Source organism: Epinephelus fuscoguttatus, linkage group LG7 (assembly GCF_011397635.1).
Source record: "Epinephelus fuscoguttatus linkage group LG7, E.fuscoguttatus.final_Chr_v1".
NCBI classification, from domain to species: domain Eukaryota; kingdom Metazoa; phylum Chordata; class Actinopteri; order Perciformes; family Serranidae; genus Epinephelus; species Epinephelus fuscoguttatus.
In genome coordinates, this window is record NC_064758.1 from 9,817,230 (window position 1) to 9,839,143 (window position 21,914).

The 21,914-nt window shown below is 42.2% G+C and overlaps 1 protein-coding gene across 1 annotated transcript in view; it reads left to right on the top strand.

The window, feature by feature from the left end:
• Positions 1–964: 964 nt before the first annotated feature.
• Positions 965–21,914, top strand: part of agrn (agrin) — a 302,452-nt gene continuing 281,502 nt past the window's right edge. Inside the window, exons 1-2 of the mRNA XM_049581026.1 lie at positions 965–1,537; positions 3,177–3,438. Of these exons, the coding sequence (XP_049436983.1) occupies positions 1,337–1,537; positions 3,177–3,438 (463 nt within the window). The 5' untranslated portion in view covers positions 965–1,336. The remainder of the gene's footprint in view (positions 1,538–3,176; positions 3,439–21,914) is intronic.

Sequence of the window (21,914 nt, forward strand, 5' to 3'; positions counted from 1 at the left end):
ATGTAAAAATATTGATTAGTGCATTTTTAAGGTTACGGCTGTAACGATCTGAGTCATGCATTTTCTTTCTCTTCTTTTTTATCGTGTAACCATTCTAAATCTAATATCCTACCTGAAACCCATCTCTGGATTTGAAAAAAAAAAAAAGTATTCAGGTCCAATACTAAAGCTGACACTCTGAGCTGCATCTAATAATAGATCACACTGGTAGAGTGCAGGTAATTTTACAAGACAAAACATATTCTTTAACAATAAAATCACAGTGATAGACAACAATGAATATTCATACTCAAAGACTCAATACAGGACTTCCACACATTCTAAAACGAGTTTGGAAGAATGTGGAGGGCATGCCTTTTTTCTTAAAAGTAAATTTAACTCATGTCTGTGATAACATTGCTCCTAAAGCCTTTAAGTTTCTGTGCTCTGCCTGCTCCTGCCTTGCAGGTCTGAGAGCAGTCAGTGGCATTTAATATCACTTTGAGCTAGAACAGTGAAAATGGGGGAAAGTAGAGCAATATGCGATTACTACCAATACATTACTATTTGTTTAATGTGACAAAATACAGCCTAACATAGTGAATTGACTGTGAGCTGAAACGCTTGTGTTCTTTGCTTTGTCTTTCAAATACATTTTTAATAGTGCTTTGTAATGAAATAAATTATTTGGAGGTTAGAGGTGGATATGACCACATATGCTGCACACTGATGACCCATCTAATGAATGTCAAATTTTCATCACTGGTATGAATCTTAGAAGATAACATATGGAGAGCCCTGTTTGCCCCTGTTTTGTGCATCTGCAGGGTCTGGGGTATACCGCTGTTGGGGACCGGAGGTAAAGACGTTGTCTGTCCGAGTGGGGGCGGCGTTGGACAGTCACTTTGTGCAGGCATCCCAGTGCGCTCCCCACCACCACCACCACCACCACCCACCTCACCCTCACTTGTGGGATCAGCAATTCAGATCGCATGCAAATCCAGGAGCGTCACTGTGGATGTGTGTGTGTGAGAGGGGACAAGAGAGGGGGAGAGAGAAGTGCAGTTGCATTCCTGGGGAGAGATATCCCTGCCCCTTCCTCCTCCTTCCTCCTCCTTCCTCTCTTCCCTCCTGGTCTCCCAGCCGGCGGCGGCAGAGAGGGATTTTCAACCCGGGCTGCAGATGCGGGGAACAGGGCTACAGAGTGAAAGACACACTGGTAGTCCGTAGGGAAGTTGTGGATAGGAGCATAATTTAAGCGCATCGAAAGAGTTTGGAGTTTGTTTTCGGGCGCTCCGGGCGGTAAAATTTAATTTTAAGAAAGTTTACTTTTTTAGGATACATCCGTGTGGTGGTCATGGGTTCCCAGCGGACACTCGGGGCCGGCCGGACAGCGCTGCTTCTGGCGGGGCTGCTCGTGGCTCTGTGGCACCGCTGCGCCGCAAGTTGCCCGGAGAGAGACTTGGAGGAGAGGGAAGAAGAGGCCAATGTAGTTTTGACCGGCACGGTGGACGAAATAATTAACGTGGACCCGGTGCATAATACCTATTCTTGCAAGGTAAGTGTTTTAATGTGGTTTCTGTGTAACGATCAAGTGAAGTATCCGCAGGAGTGCGTTGCTTCAAGGGAAAGACACCTGCTCTTGCACGAAAACTACTAACAGGGTTTAAGTGGGCTATTAGAGGTCACATTGTCACTTAATACCTTTACTCTGGTGTAACTGATTGAAGTCATTACCACTGAGTTTCTAATCCAACTCTCTCAGAGGCATTAACAGCTTCCCTGAAAAACATTTTACAAACTCATTCATCCAGAAGCCTTTGGCAGCAGTTACATGGACTGACAGTGGATCCACTTTGTCGTCAGAAATAGATAGATGGTGCTTTTTTATTTCCACTTACCAATTATATAGCTACAAGGGAGGCCTAACCGACCTTGTAATCATCCCAAACATGCTGCAGTAAGAGACTGGCCCCTCACTGGCCCCTGGCTGTAGCTCTCACTTGATTTCTACCCTTAAGTGTTGAAAGCATGTACCATCACCCAGTTGCTGCAAAGCTGGTATTCTGAATCATGATTTATTATGTGGTGGTGACAAGTGCCACCCATAACTAGAGATTTGTGACTTGTGGCTGTAACAGTGATGTCTTTGAGATATAAAAAAGTGCATAACATGTAATAAGATAACTGTAAAATACCACAGAAACACATAAAGCGCTCAGTACAGGGATTTGTGATTGTAAAAGACAACAACATGTTTTTTTAATTCTCAATAGAGACCACTGAGAAATGCTGCAAGGTGTGCCCAAAGCAATAAAGATGCATAGCCATGCCTTACGGTGTCATTAGTCACTCATATGAAACCTGTGTGTTATAGACCTGAGAATGTAAATTTCCCCTATTCTCTTAATGTCACAGAAACATTATGTCTCTGACTAATGGACCACATAATAGCGCATGGTGAAAAAAAAACAAAAACATCCACCGTTCCACAAATAAACACATTTTCAGTCAGGATGCAGGCTTCCTCTGTCCCCATTCCAGATCCATTCATCGTGAAACTAACTTTTGCATCATCATGGACTTGTGGTAGACCACTCTATAATCTGTCAAAATAAACAGATCGTTTGGTCAGCTCTCTCGCTGCTCTTTTCCTCAGCACCCACATGCTTCCCTACTCCCGGTGAATCAGTGGAGTAGATTAGAGGCACACGGCTCTCCCTCTGGAAACGGAAACCACCACCACCAAGTGCTGAAATGAGACGAGACAGCTAACATGTAGCGGAAGGGGCGAGCTTTCTCATGACTGTGCATAAAGCAACCTTTGCTGCATTCCCTGATGCACTATCTGTGGGTGCTTGCAGTGTTTTAGATAAGTTTTCAAGTGGCTGTTTTTGGATCTTTTGCATGAGATATGTTCCAATAGAAATAACCACTTGAGAATCACTGTTATCACATGAAATGTCAGAGGATGTTTGGGTTGCAGACATGTGAATAACATTCTCTGTAAAGATTTGAACAGTAAAGTCAGAGAAACACCAGCCTGTCAGGACCTTGATGCAGATACCCCAGATCTGGATAATGCCCCCTAATATCTAACAGCACTTCTGTGCATACTTGTAAATGAAAATATGATGTTTGATTTTGATTCTGATAAAAAGCTAAAGCATGTTCTTGTCTTTCTGTTGTCACCCAAGGTCAGGGTGTGGCGCTACTTGAAAGGGAAGTCCAGTGTCAACCGCGAAATTCTCTTGGATGGCGGCAACAAGTTGATGATCGGGGGCTTTGGCAATCCCGGGATCTGTGACAACCAGGTAGCCACAGGCGACACACGAATATTCTTTCTCAACCCTGCTCCAGAGGCCATGGGGCCAGAACACAAGAACGAACTTATGCTCAACTCAAGTCTGATGAGGATTACTCTGCGCAACCTGGAGGACGTGGAACACTGTGTGGAAGGTAAGCAGCCATTTTTTTGTGAATGGAATAAGACCTATGTCTTTTATGAGGTGGGATATACAGCATATGTCAATTTGCTTTGACTTAGATGGATATTTTGTGTTACCTGTGAGAAGTTCAGTGTAGGTTCCCTGCTGTAGTTTCTCACAGTAATTGTAAATCACTTAAAGAAGCAAGGCTTTCCATACATCGGTGGCTGCTGAAATTACATAGCCTTAGGCACACCGCATCAAAGTTTCCCAGAACTCCCTGAAACAAGGACACCTGAGTCATTTTAGGAGCTTTGTTGCCATGGTGAAGCTCCAGCTTTCCCAGAGTGGCCTTGAGGTGGGTGTGTCTGATTAACACCTTAAGGACAGGGGTTGAGTGGAAAAGAGATGATTCCCAACCTTTGCACCCTGTAGCTGTGCCATTTTATTAAGTCAGAGGTGAAACTGTAACACTTATACATAACACATCACGTGGGAGCTTTACAGGGCAACACAGGTTGCCACACACTGACTCACCATTTTAACTTAAGTGTAAAATAAACACGATGACTCTTTTACAACACAGAGACCAAGAATGCAACGGCAGAAGCAGGCGATGAATGGCTGGATCAATCTCACCCACACACATGAAAAGTCCTATAAAAATAGTTTTCAAGTAGCTGTTGAAGTTTTGTGAGTATGTGAGCATGAAAAGAGTTAATTAGATACTTTTATTCCTCTGAGTCCTTATTTGGTTGCGAAGTAATTCGTCAGGTTCTTATGAGACGAACCATACTGCCATGACTAATAAATCTCAGCATCTACCATGACTGTGGGACTGTAGCAGCCTCTGCCCCCACTGCCAGCGAGCAGTGAGCTTGCTGCTGTTTAACTTTTACTGGTGCTTAACAATGTTGGCAGCAATTCAAAGTTTGAATCTAACACTTAGAGCGGCCGGGAGCACCAGGGGGAAATGAATCAGAGCACGAATCACCTTACTGAAGGCTTTCTGGGGCAATCACTGTTTCAGAGTTGTAGGGTCTATATCCTGGGTACTTTCCCTTGAACATTTCTGGGTGGCAGGATGTTCCAATGGATGGAGCTTGTTTGCAGTGTTAAGTTGCATTTGGCACACACATAAAACTTCTTCTGTTTGTCTGTCCAGGCACGAAACACTGCACTGCTAACCTTTTTATTCACCCCCCTTTTCTTCTTTTTGGACTCCTGTTGTGGAAATGGGAGTTTCTTGGCTCTGACAAACTGTCTAGAATGTGCCCTTTTTGTTTCGGGGCTTTGTATTTGAAGAGGGTTTATTCACATAACCTGATTTTCTCATATCACCTTACAGTCAAAGAGATAGCGGTAAGGAAATACTTCAAGAAGTCATCAGGCAGAAGTTAGAGAGCAATCGTGCTTTGAGACACCTGAAAAGACAGAGCTTTTTTCTAGGGAAGCTCTGGATTCTCTTCTGCACTGACTTTTCCAATAAGTGAAATTGGAAATTGGGACAATTGTAAGGTTCAGCACCACCATGAAATCTGTGTTTGTGTTTTTGGGGAGTGAAATTGGCCCCGATAATTAACTTGCATACCTCCATCCAGTAGAGAATGAGCTCTGAGGCTTGTTTCAGCGCAGAGTTTTAATTAAGAGAGTCAAGTCAGATCCCATCCGTTCTGTGCAACCACTGCCCCCGGAGACTGTGGGATGTCAGTGCAGCGGGACAAGACTCTACCTGCCGCAGCACTCATTGTACCCTCCTCTGCTTTCTCCTCATTCTTGACATTTTCGATAGCTAGGATAGACTCAGGAATGCCTGGCAGAGAGTTAGGTGGGGAGGCGCATTGTCTGAGGTGGAAGAAAAAAGGCTTTGTGTGAGCTCCTTGCCACCAAGAGTTTTAAGAAGGACACAGACATGAAGAAAAATAAGATGAGTGATGTAGAACGAAGGAAAAATAGAGGAATTTTTTGTACATGTGAAGACGTGGATCGTGACGGATGTTGTGTTTGCTGTGGCATATTTGTTAGAGCTTGGATCAGTGCTGCATGAAGATAGATGCCTTCAGGCATTATGTTTCACACTCTTTCTACTCCTGTGCTCTTTGCATTGGGCGGTGGCACTTCGGGGCCACTCAGTCCATGTGTGCGATCACTTGGCTTCAAGCTTTCATCTGCCACAGAGCAGCCCTCCCTAGAGGAGTGTTTACAAGATCTCAGTAAACACTCGCAGTGGCGACCAGCTCTTAGAATGCTGTACACCATATTTGCTGTGCAAAAGACTGCCCTCTTTTTTGTTTCCTGATGCGTTATCTTTACTTACTGAGGCCCCTCTGTGTTTGGAATAAGAAACTGAAATAGCAAAAAAGTGCAACTTTTCAATTCAAAGTGTACCACATCTGCATTGTTGGATTTACACCTTGTCAGGGCTGATAAGCAGGGGCCCTTTGGCACAGAATCTCTCCCTTTGTTTGGTCCTCCAGCTACCATTCAGTGAAATGGTACCTAAGTCAATTGTGCTGTGCAAAGAGTTGACAGATAATATGTCAGAATCAAGGGCAGACATTTTCTGCGTCTTTGGAAACAAAAATGAAGTCATGGTTTTGTAAAAGTGGATGAAGAGGGCAATTCAAGGCTCAAACAAATGGCAGCAGTTGAAAAATATGTGCTGTGTTTATTATCATTTCCATTTTTCTCCAATGCCGTGTTAATGGCAACAAAGAGAGAAGGCGGAGGTGTTAGGGGTTTGGAAGAGAGGAAGCCCTCCTGATGGAGAAATGTTGAGCGTACAGGGAGATCTTATCTGTCTTGGTCTGTTTATCAGCTGCTTTTGTTTCAGCCCTTGATGACTTGATGCCAAAGTCTTTCCCTCGAGGCCCAGACGAAGAACAGCAACAAAGGGCTGTTTCTTCCTTCTGTCATCCCTTCCTCTCCTTCCCTTTTTTTTTTTTAAAAATCTGTCTCTTTTTAGAGGAGGAGAGATGAGCCAGTCAGAAGTCAGTGCATAGTCATGCAACAGCTGCATCAAAGGTCTTTTCTTTGTCCCTTTGTGCTGCATCTATTTGAATACGTAATACTGAGTGCAGCTAGTGTGCTCCACTGGTTGGACAGTCAAAAGTCCTTGTGGGATGTTAATGACCAGCATTTTACAGCTCAACATACCACTGACTCTTTATGATGTGTGTGTACAGCAGTCCAGAGGCTCGCTGGTAATGGGGTTAGCCAGGCTTGCTGAGAACATGATGGGGGTCCTGATTTGCCAGCAGGTGGTCTTGCTTAATGATGGGCGAGCAGACAGTCCTGTGGAATGCTCCTCGGGGTGGGTGGGATGTGGGATGACTGTTTAAGCCCACCCCCCCCCTTATCCTTCAGCGCTCCCTCAGTGAATGAGCCTAGGCCTCACGGAAAACTTTGAGCTTTTTTCCCACTGTTTGTGCAGGGAGGAGGCCCAGAATCTGCAGGAATTCCTTACCTGCACAAGCTCCTACCTGGCTGCCTCCTCCCTCCTCACCTTCTTGATATGTGAGGAGATAATGATAGAATGATAAGGGCAAAATGGAGGAGTGAACGCTTCAGTTTTGGGCAACATGCTGTCTACTTTTTCATAATGTAAATGCCAATCATTGACAGGGCAGTTGACTCCCGTATTTCAAGACAGTTTTAAGACTTACTGAAAAATTCAGGGGTCACTTCACTGTTGTAGTTAATCAGTGACTCAGTGCCCTGGAAGATACTTGAGAGTATGTTGATATGCCAGCCCAGGTTAACTCCCAAGGCTTTTTTTTCTGCAGAGGTGGCCATCTGAGCTGAATTGAGATTCTAATGTGTCTCATGATACTATATGATGACCTATAGCCTCTCTCACTGAATATATGGCTGTATATTAGAGATGCTCCAATGGATCAGCTGGTGCCTGGAATCACATGACATCCAGGTTGATTGGCCATGATCGGTGACTGGACGGTAAATCTCAGATAAAGCTAATCCTGTGCTAATGAAATTTACACGTATTCACTGCACGATGGTTCACATCGCAAACAAGCTTTTGTCAAAGCTGCTGTTCTCAATAGTTGTAGTTCATTTCCATGCATGCTGCGAATGGTTTGAGAGCTTCAATGTTAAGCTAACTAGCAGACTGGGGTATACCATCTAAATTTGTGTTAATCATAGAGTTGATAAGTAGCTCAAAAATGCAGCATAGTAAAGCTAATGCTAACTGTTTCAGGTTTTCTGATAGTTACGAACATTAATTTTCACTCAGATTTTTGTGGATGCTTAATGAGACTCTCATTTTTGATATCGTATTTCCATTTTTACTATTTCAAGTCAAGTTTTTAGTGGCTTTAAAGAAAAATCCCCATTATGTTTGTGTGTGCTGTCAATTAGATTTATTAAAAACAAAAAAAAATCTGAATTGGACAGAATTGGAATTGGCAGGTGAGACTTAAAAAATTGGAATTGGAATCAGCCAACAAAAACTGCAATCGGTGCATTTCTAATGTATGTAGCTTCTACTATCTTATGTAGTGCCTGGGCTTGTTTTCCCTGAATGTTTATTTTATTTAAGTGTAATGATTTCCACTTAGTTTAGCAGAGGCAGTCTTTATTTCAGGCAAGGTGGTCCATATTCGCTAACACTCTGGGAACTCTTGCAGCATCTTTGTCACCCTATAATTTAAATATCAGGCTCCACTACTACCTGCTCATGTTTTAATCTTACCAAGACATCCTAGAGACAGATTATAACTACTCCATAGTGAAACATGACAACCTACTATATATTTGACTTTCCCAGGTATAAAAACATATGGCTCGTGGGTAATTCCGAAGGGGAGATGGATTTTATTTTATTGTGGCTCTGTAAAGTGTGAGAACACTACGCAGACAGGTGACTGATCTAAAGCACTGGGGTCTTTATCCAGTCTATGTCTATACATGCAGCTTTTTGTCTTCGGCAAGGAGAAGTCAAGAAGACTTACTTTAAGGATTGGATTTTTCTCAGGGTCCTTGAATGGATTAGGCTGTAGTCTAAGAGTGAGAGTTCATTTGCTTGGTGTGGAGCTTTTCTACAAAGGTGTACCCTTGGTAAATCTGTGTACCCTGTGTGGCTTATGTCAAAGCGTTTATGCAGTGAAGCGAACAGAATTGGACAAATAGAAAGGCTTGATGGAAGGCTTTGATGAAATAAGCAACAAAGGCTTGAAGGGAGAAACAAGACCAATGGACCTGTTTGCCAGCTAGCCCAGAGTCTCCAGAGTTATTGCACATTTTGGATTTTAATTAAAAATTCGGGAGCGGAGAGCCTGCTTGGCATGGCGATAAAGGACTCCAAAATGAAAAAGCCATGAAAGATGGAAGAGAGCAAAGGAGGAACGGACCACTTAACCACAGTCTGTTCACCTTGGCTCATATCCCAGCCCGAACCAGGAGTGTATCACTCTCATGCTGATAAGAATCATAGATGGTATTGATAGTGCGCAAAGATACCTACGTGTAGTGACATGCCTGTCACTTCAGTGAGATGTTAACATTTCCACTGTGTACATACAGACATACTGTGTAACATCTAGCTTGTCCAAATATACTGTCTATCTTGTGAAAAGGTAGTCTAAATTTATTGTAATGAATACTTGCTCAATGCAATCGGACATGATTTTGTTTGTTACCTTGTTTTGTAAAATACAAAACAAGGTAACAAGGTAATGCTGTTCTTCTTAGCTTACTACCCTCAGGGCAAAAGACATTGAAAAAATCTTGATGTTCACAGAAGAATGCAGAATATAGCCATCAGCAGAAGGTCTCCAACATGCATCAAAATGAAGTCATTTCATAAGTATTTTGATGTAAAGCTGACAGTCATTGACAAGCAGTGTTGTTTGAAGCTCCCAAAATTGAAAAGACAACGTAAAGTTAGCTGGTGTCAAAGTTGAGCTCTTCTTAAGTTGAAGAACAGGAAAGTGAAACTGACCTTGGAGGCTTTGGGCAGGGACTTGGATGTACAGTGACCCGGAAACCTCCCTCTTCTACCCCAGACATAAAGAGCTCAGAACAGCAGTCTGCATGAGATCTGGGCTCCCTCTGGGGAACTGGATCCGTGACAAAATTCTTGCTCCAAGACTGCATTTCTGAAGCAGGGCAGCTGCGGTGGCAAGTGTGGCTACTTACTGTCAACACGCCAAAAACATCAGGTTTAGAGAAAAGGGTTTTGGTGGGACACCAGGGGGATAGCAGAAGCCCTAATGTGATTTGTATTTAGGTCAGCTCAGCTGTCACTATGGAGCGGCTCAGATCAAGAGGAAACAAGGGAAGAAAATGAAAAATGTTTTTTTTTTTTGTGCCCTGTATACTCTTTTTGTTGTCGGGTACAACAGGGACTTCTTTGATAAACTTTTCCTCTGCAAATACTTTGACAAACTATTAGGTTCACTTTGTGTGCTTTGTGAACATTATTTAGCTTCTGCTTTTAATAAAAAGCAGATAATTGAACATACCCATCACATGCTGAACTTCAGTCAGCTGTCTCCAGATGAGTGTATGTCAGCATTTGCAGTATTTAAGATGCTGTAATTTTCTCAGTAATTTGAATTTTGTCAATATTTTTGGCCGCCTACAAATCTGTCCAAGAGTCTCCAACAACGGCAGTTTCCAGGTTGAGAGATGAGACTAAGAAAATATATTATAGAAATTATACCATAGTTGAATAACAGGAAGGACTTGGTTCAGAGGTTAATCACATTCTGTCACCTCCTGGATATGAGCTAGAGATGCACTGACCCATTGCTGGTAAATTAGACCTATCATGATCCCTGTTGTCATGTGGTATGCACCTGTTACATATCACTGGTCATACACATGGCAATGAGGCTAATTATATAAAGCCGTTATCCTTGTTTCCTGGGGTCTTTAGCTATATTTGGACTTGTTAAAATGTTTAACAATGCTTTCAACAAAGACCCTTATATGTTCCATTAGTGATTGTTGAATGTCTCTTGATTTCTTCTTCTAAGCAGGCTTTCTTCAAGAATTTGGATCCTGACTGTGGGAATTTGCTCTCATTCAGTCACAAGAGTATTAGAGAGGTCGGGCACTGTGATGTTGGCCGATAAGGTCTAGCTCACAGATGATGTTCCAGGTCATCCCAGTGGTGTTAGATGGGGTTGAATTCAGGGTCCTGGGCAGGATTTGGATTAAAGTTAGGGTCAGTTCTAGGGTTAAGGTTGGTGGTATCTAACGGTTGCAGCAATAGAGCTTTTAGTTGTGCCAAATCACATACATAAACGTTGCTGAACCCTATTTTGAGTCTAATTCCTTGCATTGCCTGATTTAACACAATGTACCTTACAGTGCTGCACATACAGGAAGCAGGGGAGACTTGACACATGGGGGTCCACCGCACACAAACAAATCACGAGATGTATAGGCTTTTTCTGGGCTATTTTACCCCCCCAGACAACAGCCTTGTCTCCGTGACTTCCTTTCCTCCCCCTCATCCGTCCGTTGATGGGTTGTCATGGTGAACTCTCAGGATGAGCACCTATCTCTCCCTTGTGACTTGTCCTCCACGTTTCCTTCTGTGTTTGCCGTTATCTCTTTATATGTCTTCATACTTTCAGGTGTTATCTTCAATCATATTCTCATATTCTGATGATGTACTGCACATCTGTCTGTCTGTCATCATGTGTGGACATGTCCTGTGCTTGCAACATGTTTTGGTTTGCTATCTCAGATGTTTCTCTGAGGCACTGTTGTGGCAGGCAGGGCTGATATATGAAAGCTGACCCATCACACTTTGGGTTTTATGTCTCTGCTCTTACCTTTAACACATGTTAAATTCTTCCCAAGTCTTTTGTTACCCCACCCGTCTCCCTGCTCTCCCCAGTCGCCCTTTTCTGTATTCTCACAGTCATCATCTTCCTCCTCCCAGTGTTCCCATCTCAAAGTGGTTCCACCTGTAATTAGACTGGAATCCCATGCCCTGTAAAGCTGTCATAGCCCTAACAACCAGGTGCAGTTCGTACAGACCAGCCTCTGACCTAATTCCATATCCCTCTCTGTGTCTCTCGCAGCCTCCTCAAGCACCAACACAACTGATTATCTTAAAAGTCAATTAAAGGATAATACTAGTTTATTTGAACTTGAATCTTTTTTTATTTTATTTTAAAAGGGAATTCTTGGGGAGTGCTACTGCATATGTGAAGAAAGCTGTATAAATTGTTTTGTGGCTGCAGTGGGAGCTGTGAGAAATCTCATAGATTGCCTCAAAGGATGTCACTTGACTTGACATGGGTTAGGGCTGAAGAAAAATCTGGGGGTGTGAAGTAAGAAAGAAGTGAGCTCACCTGACCTCTGTAGCCCACTTCCTATCTCTGCTTGGTTAACTGGTTAACTGCAGAGGACCTTTTTGACTGGTTAAGCATGTTGATCTGTAGCTTAATTTGTACTAGGACTATGTTGTACCACATGAAGAACAAAACTAATAGGGTATTCGTGCTACACTGGTTAGCTAGCCGTGGCCATTCTTCACAGCCAGTGGAAACTGGGGGGCAATGGGCACCATCTGCCTGCATGTTAACATGGCTAGCTGTCAGTAAAGCCAACAAAAAATAAAAGGTGAGACATTTACAACAAAAAAAACATTATAATGTCACCACATCTAAATGGATAGCATTCTGAAATACAATGCTAAAGCTCAGTGAGTCACTGGAGTGCCACACTAAAAGGAAAATGCCTCTCATATTTCACATCATTTTGCGTTTCTTTCTTTTTCTTAAAAATGAGCTCATTAGTTACCAGTTATGGGTGTCAGGCTTTCAAAAGCAAAATTAAACAAAACTGACATCCCTATTTCTAAGCAATGTAGGCGGCTGAGTTGCCCTGTGGGCAATGTAGGCGCCAGGTTTTAACAAGGAGGAAGAATGCGTAAAATATCAACGAGGATATATTTGGTTCTGCTCAATTGATTTTGATACTTTTTTTAAAGAAAAGCTGTCCATCATGAGTCTGAGTCTGACAATTTTAGTAATGTGACTGCAATAATAAATCAGCAGAGTACTTTTTAAGATAAGATCCAAGTTGTAATAAACTAGAATTGTCCTTTAAGATTTTCAGAAGATGCATTTATCTAAACTGGCTAAAAATGAATGAACATAAGTGTTGCATGTATTGATCAAGTACATTCTGACAGGATATTTGGCTGTTGATACAAACATCCATGAGTGGCTTTGGGGATTAAACCAAGAAATGTAATGCCATCTAAGATGTTAGACTTTTCTTTGTCTTCTTGAGTTATGGAATTTGTGATATGTCTTCTGACAGACTCTTAAGATGACAACTCTCCTGAGAGATGAAACCTCTTAGGAATTTTCCCCTCTCCCTCTCTCCCTCTCTTTCTCTCTGCTTGCCCTCCAGGCTGACAGATTTGTCTGGCTGGAGGGAGGCACTCGGCCTGCCCCTGTTGTTTTAGCCAACAATGGCAAGGACATGATGGCTTTCAGAGACAAACAGAGATATCTGGCAGAGGATGTCTCACTAGCTTGAGCATGTATCTGTTTATACACACACACACACACACACACACACACATAAAGACACAGACACACAGACTTAACTATCTCCCTATCAGAATGAGACATAAACATAATGCACTATGTGTCGCTGTATCTGACCTAGCCATTGCATTGTGATTGCTTTCAACAGTGAACAGTCTCAAAAGTAATGACTGAAATTCCTACTAGACGTGGTTATAGCAGTCAATACACACAGAGAAGAGATGGCTTCATAAGGGGGGTTTGGGGTAATAGCTCTACATTACTGCATAAACCATGTGTTGGTTTGTAACAGCCTTACTAAATCTAAGAAAGTAAAAAGGGATAATTGCCCAATTTTCAACCAGCTTTGTATCATAACGGTGTGGGTAGTATGTGTAAATAAACTGTGGTAAACTCCCCTCCATTTTACTGGCAGCCTGCTCAAATCTGTAGGATTTTTGCTGGCTGTAGGGCTGTTGCTCAAACTACAGATTGTGCTCCCACATTTTTGTATGCCCGCCACCACGGACACAAACAGTTTAGAAAGGGACAGAGAGAGAGAGAGACCCACTCCCCCCTCTCTCTCTCTTTCTCTCTCTCTCGCTCTCTCTCTTTCTCAGACCAAACACAGATCAAGTATAAACCAAGACTCTGTTACAGTATTGCCTATTTCTCACCTAAAACGGCTTCAGAAACATATTTTAGTGCACACTTTGGCTGTAATACAAGAATTTATGATCAAGAAGTGGGTAGCATACTGTTTCCTGTATTGTAAAAATGGAGGCAGAAAAAAATGCAATCAAATGGTAAAAGTAGACTGTTCTAATAAAATATGGACCACGATTCTGTTACTGTTACTGTTTTGCCCAATTTTTGCCTTAAATGTTTACAGAGAGATATTAGTGTATTGTTTAACTATAATGCAAGATTGTGTGTCACTAGCTGGTTGCTATATTGTTTTCTCTGAAAGAATGGCCAAGCTCAAGTTACATCGCCCACCAGCGAGAGCGTTTATTGGTTCGGTGTGGTGCAGTGCATTCTGGTAGTTGTAGGCTAAGGAAATAATTGTTTAACTGGCAACCAGTGGCAATAACAAAGCTTCATATTCTAATACCTGCTATCTGTTTTGATACACTTTAACAGCCAATTTTAAAACTTTTATGATATGATGTGAATGCAGTATAAGCTCATTGCAATCAATGGCCAGAATTTATGAGTCTAATCATATAAACTGATGTGACTGACCTTATCAGAAGCTCAAGAAACTTGAGATGAGTCTTCTACTGGTTAGTCAAATGCTCAGGAGGAAATGAGTAACGTGAAACCTAATTGAACTGTCAAATGGCATCAGCATGCAGTAGGCTATGGGTCAGCTGACACAGACATGGCAATTCAAGGGCCTATAATGGAAAAACTAAAGGCTCTGAGACACATGGAGCATATAGCGATACATGCATTTAATGTATTTTAGCACCATACAAGTTTTCTGTGGGTTTGTTTTCTGGTGCTGTATATCCTGTAGGGCCCATTTTGTTCACTGTTTGAGCAATGAAGTGCAACTGCAAGGAGAGAAAATAGCTCTGCAACAGAGGTAGTGTGACCGGTAATACAGCAAGGAAAAAAGGAAAGAAAGAGGTGAAGTCCAAGATTAAAGAGTATGAGCGATGGAGAGTTGAAGACAGCCAGGTAAGAGCAGACTGGAGAAGAGGGGAGGACAGAGGGAAAGAAGGAAAAGGATAAAAAAGTAGTAAAAAGAAGAAGAGAAAAGTTGAAAAGAAGAGCGAAAACAAGGTTGGCTAAAAGTGAAATGGGATGGAAGGGGTAGACAGTCGAGAACGTTGGAATGAGGTTGAGTGGATATACGTCAGTAGTAGTCAGTATCTCAAAATCTCAGCACATAAAACAAAACTGTTGGTCAGACTCTGTTAGGGGTAACTGAATTTTTTTTCTTGTAATTTAGGTGAACTGTCCCTTGCTGCATGAAGCCTGGATTATCAAATAGATTATCTGTAAAGTTTCTTTCCCTCTTGCACTGTGCTGGAGCTCCGTGCATAAAAAAGGGAAGCAGACTTGTAGCGAATGCCATGAGGCAGCTTTTGGCATTTTCCAGCAGAAGCATGGCGCCTCAGAGAGGCTTGGCCTGAGGGAACAAGTTCTATCACAGACTGCAAGCTGTTGCCAGAGGTATGCCCAGATCAGCCTCTCCAAATTTCCCCTTATTGTCACTCTGAAGCCCCTTGTAGTGAGTTACCTAGACACTGTAGCTTTATTATCATACCGCACTGTCAGCCATTTTGAAATGCCCCCAGTCCTCTTGTGACCATGAGAGCAACATCAACGACAAAAAAAGTTTCTACATCCATCTCTCAGAGAAATGATTTTTTCCCCCCTGCACTGTGAGTAGGTAGAGGCATGCCCTGGAAAAGCACTCAAAGCAGACATGTTTGAGTGGGCTCTCAGAGAAATATATGAGCACTGAGATGGACGGAGGCATTGAATGTGGAGAGTTTGGCTTTGCATTGTTCTAGTTTTTCCAACAGGGTTTGTGGCCTGCTTGGACAGGTTATCAGCAAGAATATCGTAGATAAATAAGGCCTTCCTTTTTAGGTTGTGCTCTGCAGGACAAACCTCAACCTGTTAGCAATTGCACTGCAGTGTTTCTTTGTAAATGACAAAACAACATTAATCTATTGGAGACAGATTTTAGTCTTGCTCAAAGAGTTTTGCAGGAAGTGAATTGCAAAAGCTAGTAAGAGAGTGTCGAATGTATAATGTAACCTTGTTATTCATGCTTTAGTTACCAGGAGTAACTATTGCAGCAAAAAGAAATTACATATGTTGACAGTGAACTACTCATAGAAAGAATCGGAGCAGAGATGTTGTTTCAAACTAGTCAAAAGGACAGCCAGTAGAATGGCTGCCGGAGGAATTCTGTCTTCTCATTACACTTTAATTGATGAGATTTTATCCAGACCTCTGTGAACTAAATTCTTGTCATGGGATTAGCAATTAGCAGCTGTGTAAGTTTTACTGGGTTAAAATGAGTATTTAAAAGGAGTAAATCAAAGGCAGTTTGATTTTTTAAAAATGGCTTGGTTGAGAATTTTAACAGACAACTGTCTGGTCTGGATTTTTGCTTAAAGCTGGGGTAGGCAGAAATCTGGAAAAGGCAAAAAAACAATCCTGAAGATCTCCCCTTTCCCCTCTCTATCCTTAGCCCCTCCCACCCTATGACCACAGGCATATGCACACACTTCATACAGTTACTCATTGCAAAGCCCCCTACCACCAGGTGTCACAGTAGGCTAGTGGCCAGAAGCAGCGCCGGGTCTAATCTGTGCAACAGCAGCAACAGAAAGTTTCCTTACCCGGTGGGGAGAAGGGGGTGACTGGTCCCCCAGGGCTATGGTTTGCACTGACTGAATTTGGGTTGCTGCAGCTGCTGACTGGGGTTCCGTCTCCAGAGCTGTTGCCCACTCCCCTCCCAGTAAGTTAATCAGTAGTCAGGAGTGAGGCGCAGGACGCAGTGTGATTCTAGGCTCTAGCTAACATTAGCTACATAAACATGAACTTGAAGCCGCAGCTACAAGTCTTTGGCTCAGCTCAGAAGGAACTATTAGCAACAATTTTTCTCCATCTTTGAAACACTGATATTGACATTTTTTAAATTTCTTTTATTGTCACTTTCTTGTAGATGGTCTCTTGGACAAGTGACTTTTTTTGGGTTGCTTTTAGAGTTGGGTGGTATCCGAATTTTGTTACCGTTAAACCTTCCCCACATTTTCCTGGGGTATACAGTATTACCGTAACTAATTAAAAATCACTTTGAAGGGCTCAGACGGAGTCGCCAAAATGTCGGCTTTCTGCCTATCAGAAACGATAACCAACATTACATAGGCCTAAGAATACTGAAAAATAACAACAAAACATGTACAACATTAACAACTTTTATTAATAAATATTTAAAAAAGGGCAAATACAGCAGTCAACCAAACAGAATGAAATAACAACAGATTGTCTGTGGGCTACAGCCCACTTCCAGTAGCCTACAGTACTCGACACAAATCAAGTAAATTAATACACAACCCTATAGCATCCAATACTTGTAGGCTTATGAAATAATAAAAAAGTAACAATAAATAACGACGGTAAAGAAAATGTGTGCTATACAGCGTATCCTCAGACCGCAGCGGGTACTGTCCGATGGCTTATTTTTAGAGCCTATCAACATAAATCAAATTAAACGCACTGCTTATCAAATAAGAAAAACAGAAGAATAAATAACAAGGCATGACTGAAAATGGGCATGTATAATCCTATCCTGAGAACGCAACGGGAAATACTGTTCGTTGGTTTATTTTTAGAGCCTACCTTTAGTTTGAAAAGTTTACCCTCTCCAAGACCCAGCTGTTTTGTCTGCCAGAACAGGCTACTGCTCAATGGAAATGACAAAAACAAAATAAAATAATAACTATTCAAGTTTTTTTCGCCAGAAAAACCAGCATGTTTACTTATTCCAGCTGGAGCCGGGCACGTAGTGGATTGACAACTTTGGCCGTGGTGCTGAACATCCACTCTGATGGAGAGCTTGTGGCACAAACGCACAGGTACTTTCAGGCAGCCGTTGACATCAGAGGAAAATGCCTGGCTCCATCACATTTCCACCAGAGAAGGGGGTCTTCGTCTCCCTGAATAACAGGCTTGCAACAAAAGGCAGTTATCTCTGCTCCTGCTCGCTCCTGTATGGTGCCGACCGGACCTGCCACCGCATCTGCTTTTCTTTGAAGGAGACTGCTGTCATCTTTTTTTTCTCGGTGTTTCGGGTTGCGCTTCTTCCTCCTCCACTATGATAGCCACTGGACCTGCTGCTGCTGCTGCTTCCAGAAGTTGTGAAGTTTGTGGGGGGTTTTTTTGGGACCAACTTGCCTGCTGTGCGGCCTACCATCTTTTCTTCTCTTTCTCGCTTCTGAGCTGTCACGTGACAACGTCACGTCCAAAAATGTCATCTCCTGACAACAGTTAAGAGAAACATTATAGCCTATTATTAGTCTTAAATTGTAATTAGTATTAAATTGAAAACTCAACCACACATGCATAGGTGCTGGACAAACACTCATTTAGGCATGAAATAAATTATATTTAATATTATATCGTTATTTTTAAATGACGGTAATGAAACTGATACCGTTGCTATTTTTTGATACTGCGGGATACCTTATTACCGTATTATCACCCAACCCTAGTTGCTTTGCGGTGTAGGCAGTAGTTGCCAATGCTGGAATAGCAACCTTCTTTGTAGGATTCTCTGCCATTATATCAGGCCTTCATTGAAGGAACCTGGATACGCACCTGCATTTGTAGGACAGCCAAGAGGAACGCCTTCTCTCTGAAATTACCTGTGATTGGCCAAAGTCTCCCATCAAGGGAGAGTTTGCTGAAGCCTGAAAACAGAGCCAAGAGGAGGTGCAGAAATGTAGTGCTGTCTAACACCATTTGAATTACAGTATACTCAGAGGTTATTATGGGATTTTTGTCCAGTGATGCCAAAATGAAATCGCCTACCTAAGCTTAAAGTCACATGACAAAATATACATGGTTGTTGACTACCTTGAGTTCATCAGTGCAGTGTTACTCATCAAGCACAGGACAAGTTCCAGCATGTGATTCAGTAAATGAGAAAATGTGAAATGTGTTATTGGCTCCCTGCAAATATTTGTTTTTTTGGGTGTCTCAGATGGATGGAGTCTAAAGGAGCTCCAAAGGCTCAAAGGCAGGACAGTAAAGTCCTCTGGAATTAATTAGATTTTTTTCTGAGCATGGCTGTAAGCAGTTATTTTATATCTTTCAGAAATGTGCAGGTTTAGGGAACTCCGCCAACACAGATAAAACCAATATGATTTCTCCTCATCCACACACACTTGATCTTGATCAGGCCTCAGATACAAAATTCCCACTGGAATTCCCCCAGGTTCTTTTCCACCCATTGACTTCCAGGGCCTCATTCAGGCCCCAGCAGCTTTCAGACTTGTGTACCTTCATTGTAAACAAGGGAAGAGTGAAAGGCAACAGGTCAGCCTCCAGTTAGCCTTTACCTGAGGCCAAAAGGAGTGTGAATGGGTTAGGGGCTGTCAGGGTGAAATCAGGGTCAGACGTGTTCGCACTCATCAAAGAAACCCTCGACACATTCCCAGTCCCAGATCAGGCGGAAATCCACTTTCTTTTCCAACAACTACACAGAGTTATTAGATTAAATGTCTCTGTATGAAGCACAATGATTCAGCAGTGTTTGTCAGTCAAACATCTTTTTTACCATCCTTGTTGGCTTATATCTTTTTTCTTTTTTTTTAAACTCTCCTGAATTAAAAGAAAGCTGATCATTAGGATGGCCTGTGACTGTCCAAGCTTCATGGTTGCTGTATTGAAATACAGGATGTGTGTGTGTAAGAGTGTGTGCTCTTGCCCTAAAGAACATCCAACCCCTTCCTCTTCTTTTCATTGCTTGATTGGTTCTAAAGTGGTTTATTTGTCGCTCCCTCTCAACCTAAATCTCTTTCTTTGTCCCTGTGTGTGTTTCTGCATGTCTTTCTGTATGTGAGTCACTCTTAAACACACTGTTGTTCTTCCATCGATGTCTTTCTCTCTGTCTCTCAGTATGGCTCTCTCTTTCTCTGTTCAGTCTGTGCAGATTGAACTTGCTGGTTACGATGCTAGTGGAATCTTGATCAGCTCCAATTTACATTGAGACAATGGTGGGAGTTGAGAGGCGATTGCTCTCCTCTTTTTCCTCTCATTTCCCCTCCTTGAACCCCCCTATTCCTCTTTCTTGTCCTCCCTTCTGCTTCTGTGTCTTTGCCAACAGCCCCCACCCCTCCTCCTTTATTGTGTTTTTGGGAAGATGGTTGTCTTTAGCGACGGGAAATTAAGGATGGAGAGGGAGCCTCCTTGACAGTAGACTAAGCTGAATGCTTCTGGACTTCATCTGTGCTCCTGAGGACACAGCCCTCCTGATAATGAACTCCACACACTTGTTAGTGCATACACCGACACACACCAACACACACCGACACACTCATGTTAAAGCTTGAGACAAGCTTCCGATGGCACAGCCAGCCTTCTGTAATTTCGTCTGCCCGTAATTTGTGCATATATGACATGTACTGTCAATTAACATAATCTTCATTTGGCATCAATTGTGGTGTCACATTCAGACATTGCAATCCAAATACTGATCCTCTTTGACAGAATGCATCCTCAAATAACAGGCTGCTCTGTGCACAAGCATGAAGCATATCAAATTTGACTAAGTGCTGCAAACTAAAACTGACGCGACATAATAATTGCTGTTTAGATTAATTGTATGTAAGAAGACAGCAAGGTGGAGAGGCCTGTCAGGGTGCACTTACACTGTAAAAAAAATCTTTATTTTAAGTCAGTTTAGATTAAGTCATAAAATATGGTTTTATGAAAAGGGGAATTGTAAATATGGACAATGAAATTTAGTAACCCTTGTTGGGTTGTTTGCTGTCCAGGTGCTTTAGAGGGTCTGAAAGCAGGGCTGATATCACTATTGTGTCTGTTATATTAGTCCTGGATGTGTTAGCTTAGCCCTAGAACTGGAAGTGATGTGGCTATCTCATGCCCTTATACCCTTGTATAAGCTGCTTTCCATTTACCTTGGAAGTCTGAGGTAGCAGCTGAGAATGATGTCACACCTGAGCTGATCACATTGTAGTACAGTACAAGTTGCAAAAACTAAGGTGTTGTCAGCAATACAAGTTAAAGCCAGGTTAGCCATTAATTGTAATACCAGTTGATGACAATGCATTGTGCTGTATTTTGCGCTTTCAAACACCATAGCAACATGTTCACAGATAGGAGTTGGACAGTACTGTGAGTACAACTGTTTTAATTACACACAAATAAAACAGAGGTGCCAATAAACAGTACATTACAGCTTTCGCTACTTTTGATGTGCAAAACAGCCATGTTTGATTTCGAGGTTGGGGTTTACGAGGTTCCTTTGACTTTAAGTCGGAAATTCTGACTGGGAACTCAGAAATTCCAACTTCCCAGTGCAAATGGAGCACACCATTTTTCACATCTTAGCTTCTCAGCAGGCTAGCTAGTGCTGAAGTGCTGTGTGCAGTCTGCGGGGCTAAGCTAGCTGTGAAGATTAGTAAATGCCTTCAAACTGTTGGCTGACCGCTGGTTAAACTACAAAGTTATGTTGCTGGGCTGATTAATGGAAAGTACCTGTCGAGTTATCAGAAAAGTTTATATTCTCAATGAGTACTGAGCAATGAGTGATTAATTGCATTCTCACTTGCTGAACGGTGTGGATCTGTGTAGGTCTGTAGCACAGCTCATGGTGGCCTGTTGTAACTGATACAATGCTCAGGAGTAACTAAGCTAATCGAAGCTAAGGTCCAAATCAAACAAATGAAGGACAGACCAGTATATCACCATGCAAACCCCTAAAATAACAAATTTGGTTTGTTATTTGCTTTATTTGGCTTGAAAATGAGACTTTCTAGTCCGTGTGTTACTGCAGGCTGTGGAGTGACTTATTAAAAAAAATATATCAGCTGCAGCTCAAGAAATTGTTAAACTTGCTCTTGTTTCATTAACAGTTCACGCGCATACTGTGGTCTGGTTTTACTTTGGGAGAGGGAAGATCTTGCTGATTGCACCTAAATGAAGAAATGCCAAAAAAGTGAGATCATTCTGTTTGATTCACAGCAGTTGTAGCTGTTTGAGAATGTGTGTGAAACTTGAGTATCTTTAAATAGACCCACCAAAATAATTGCATTTGAAACAGGTGAAATTTATCAAGTTTTCGAGCTCCTTTGAGGCTTTAGTCCTTGTGACACTTGGCGCGTGATGCGTAACTAATGTTATCCTTCAATTCAGAATCATAGCAAATAGGAAGAGTGGCCACCAAGTCACGGGAGCTCCTGTCTGGGGGCCGAGAGGCGTTCTGCCTCAA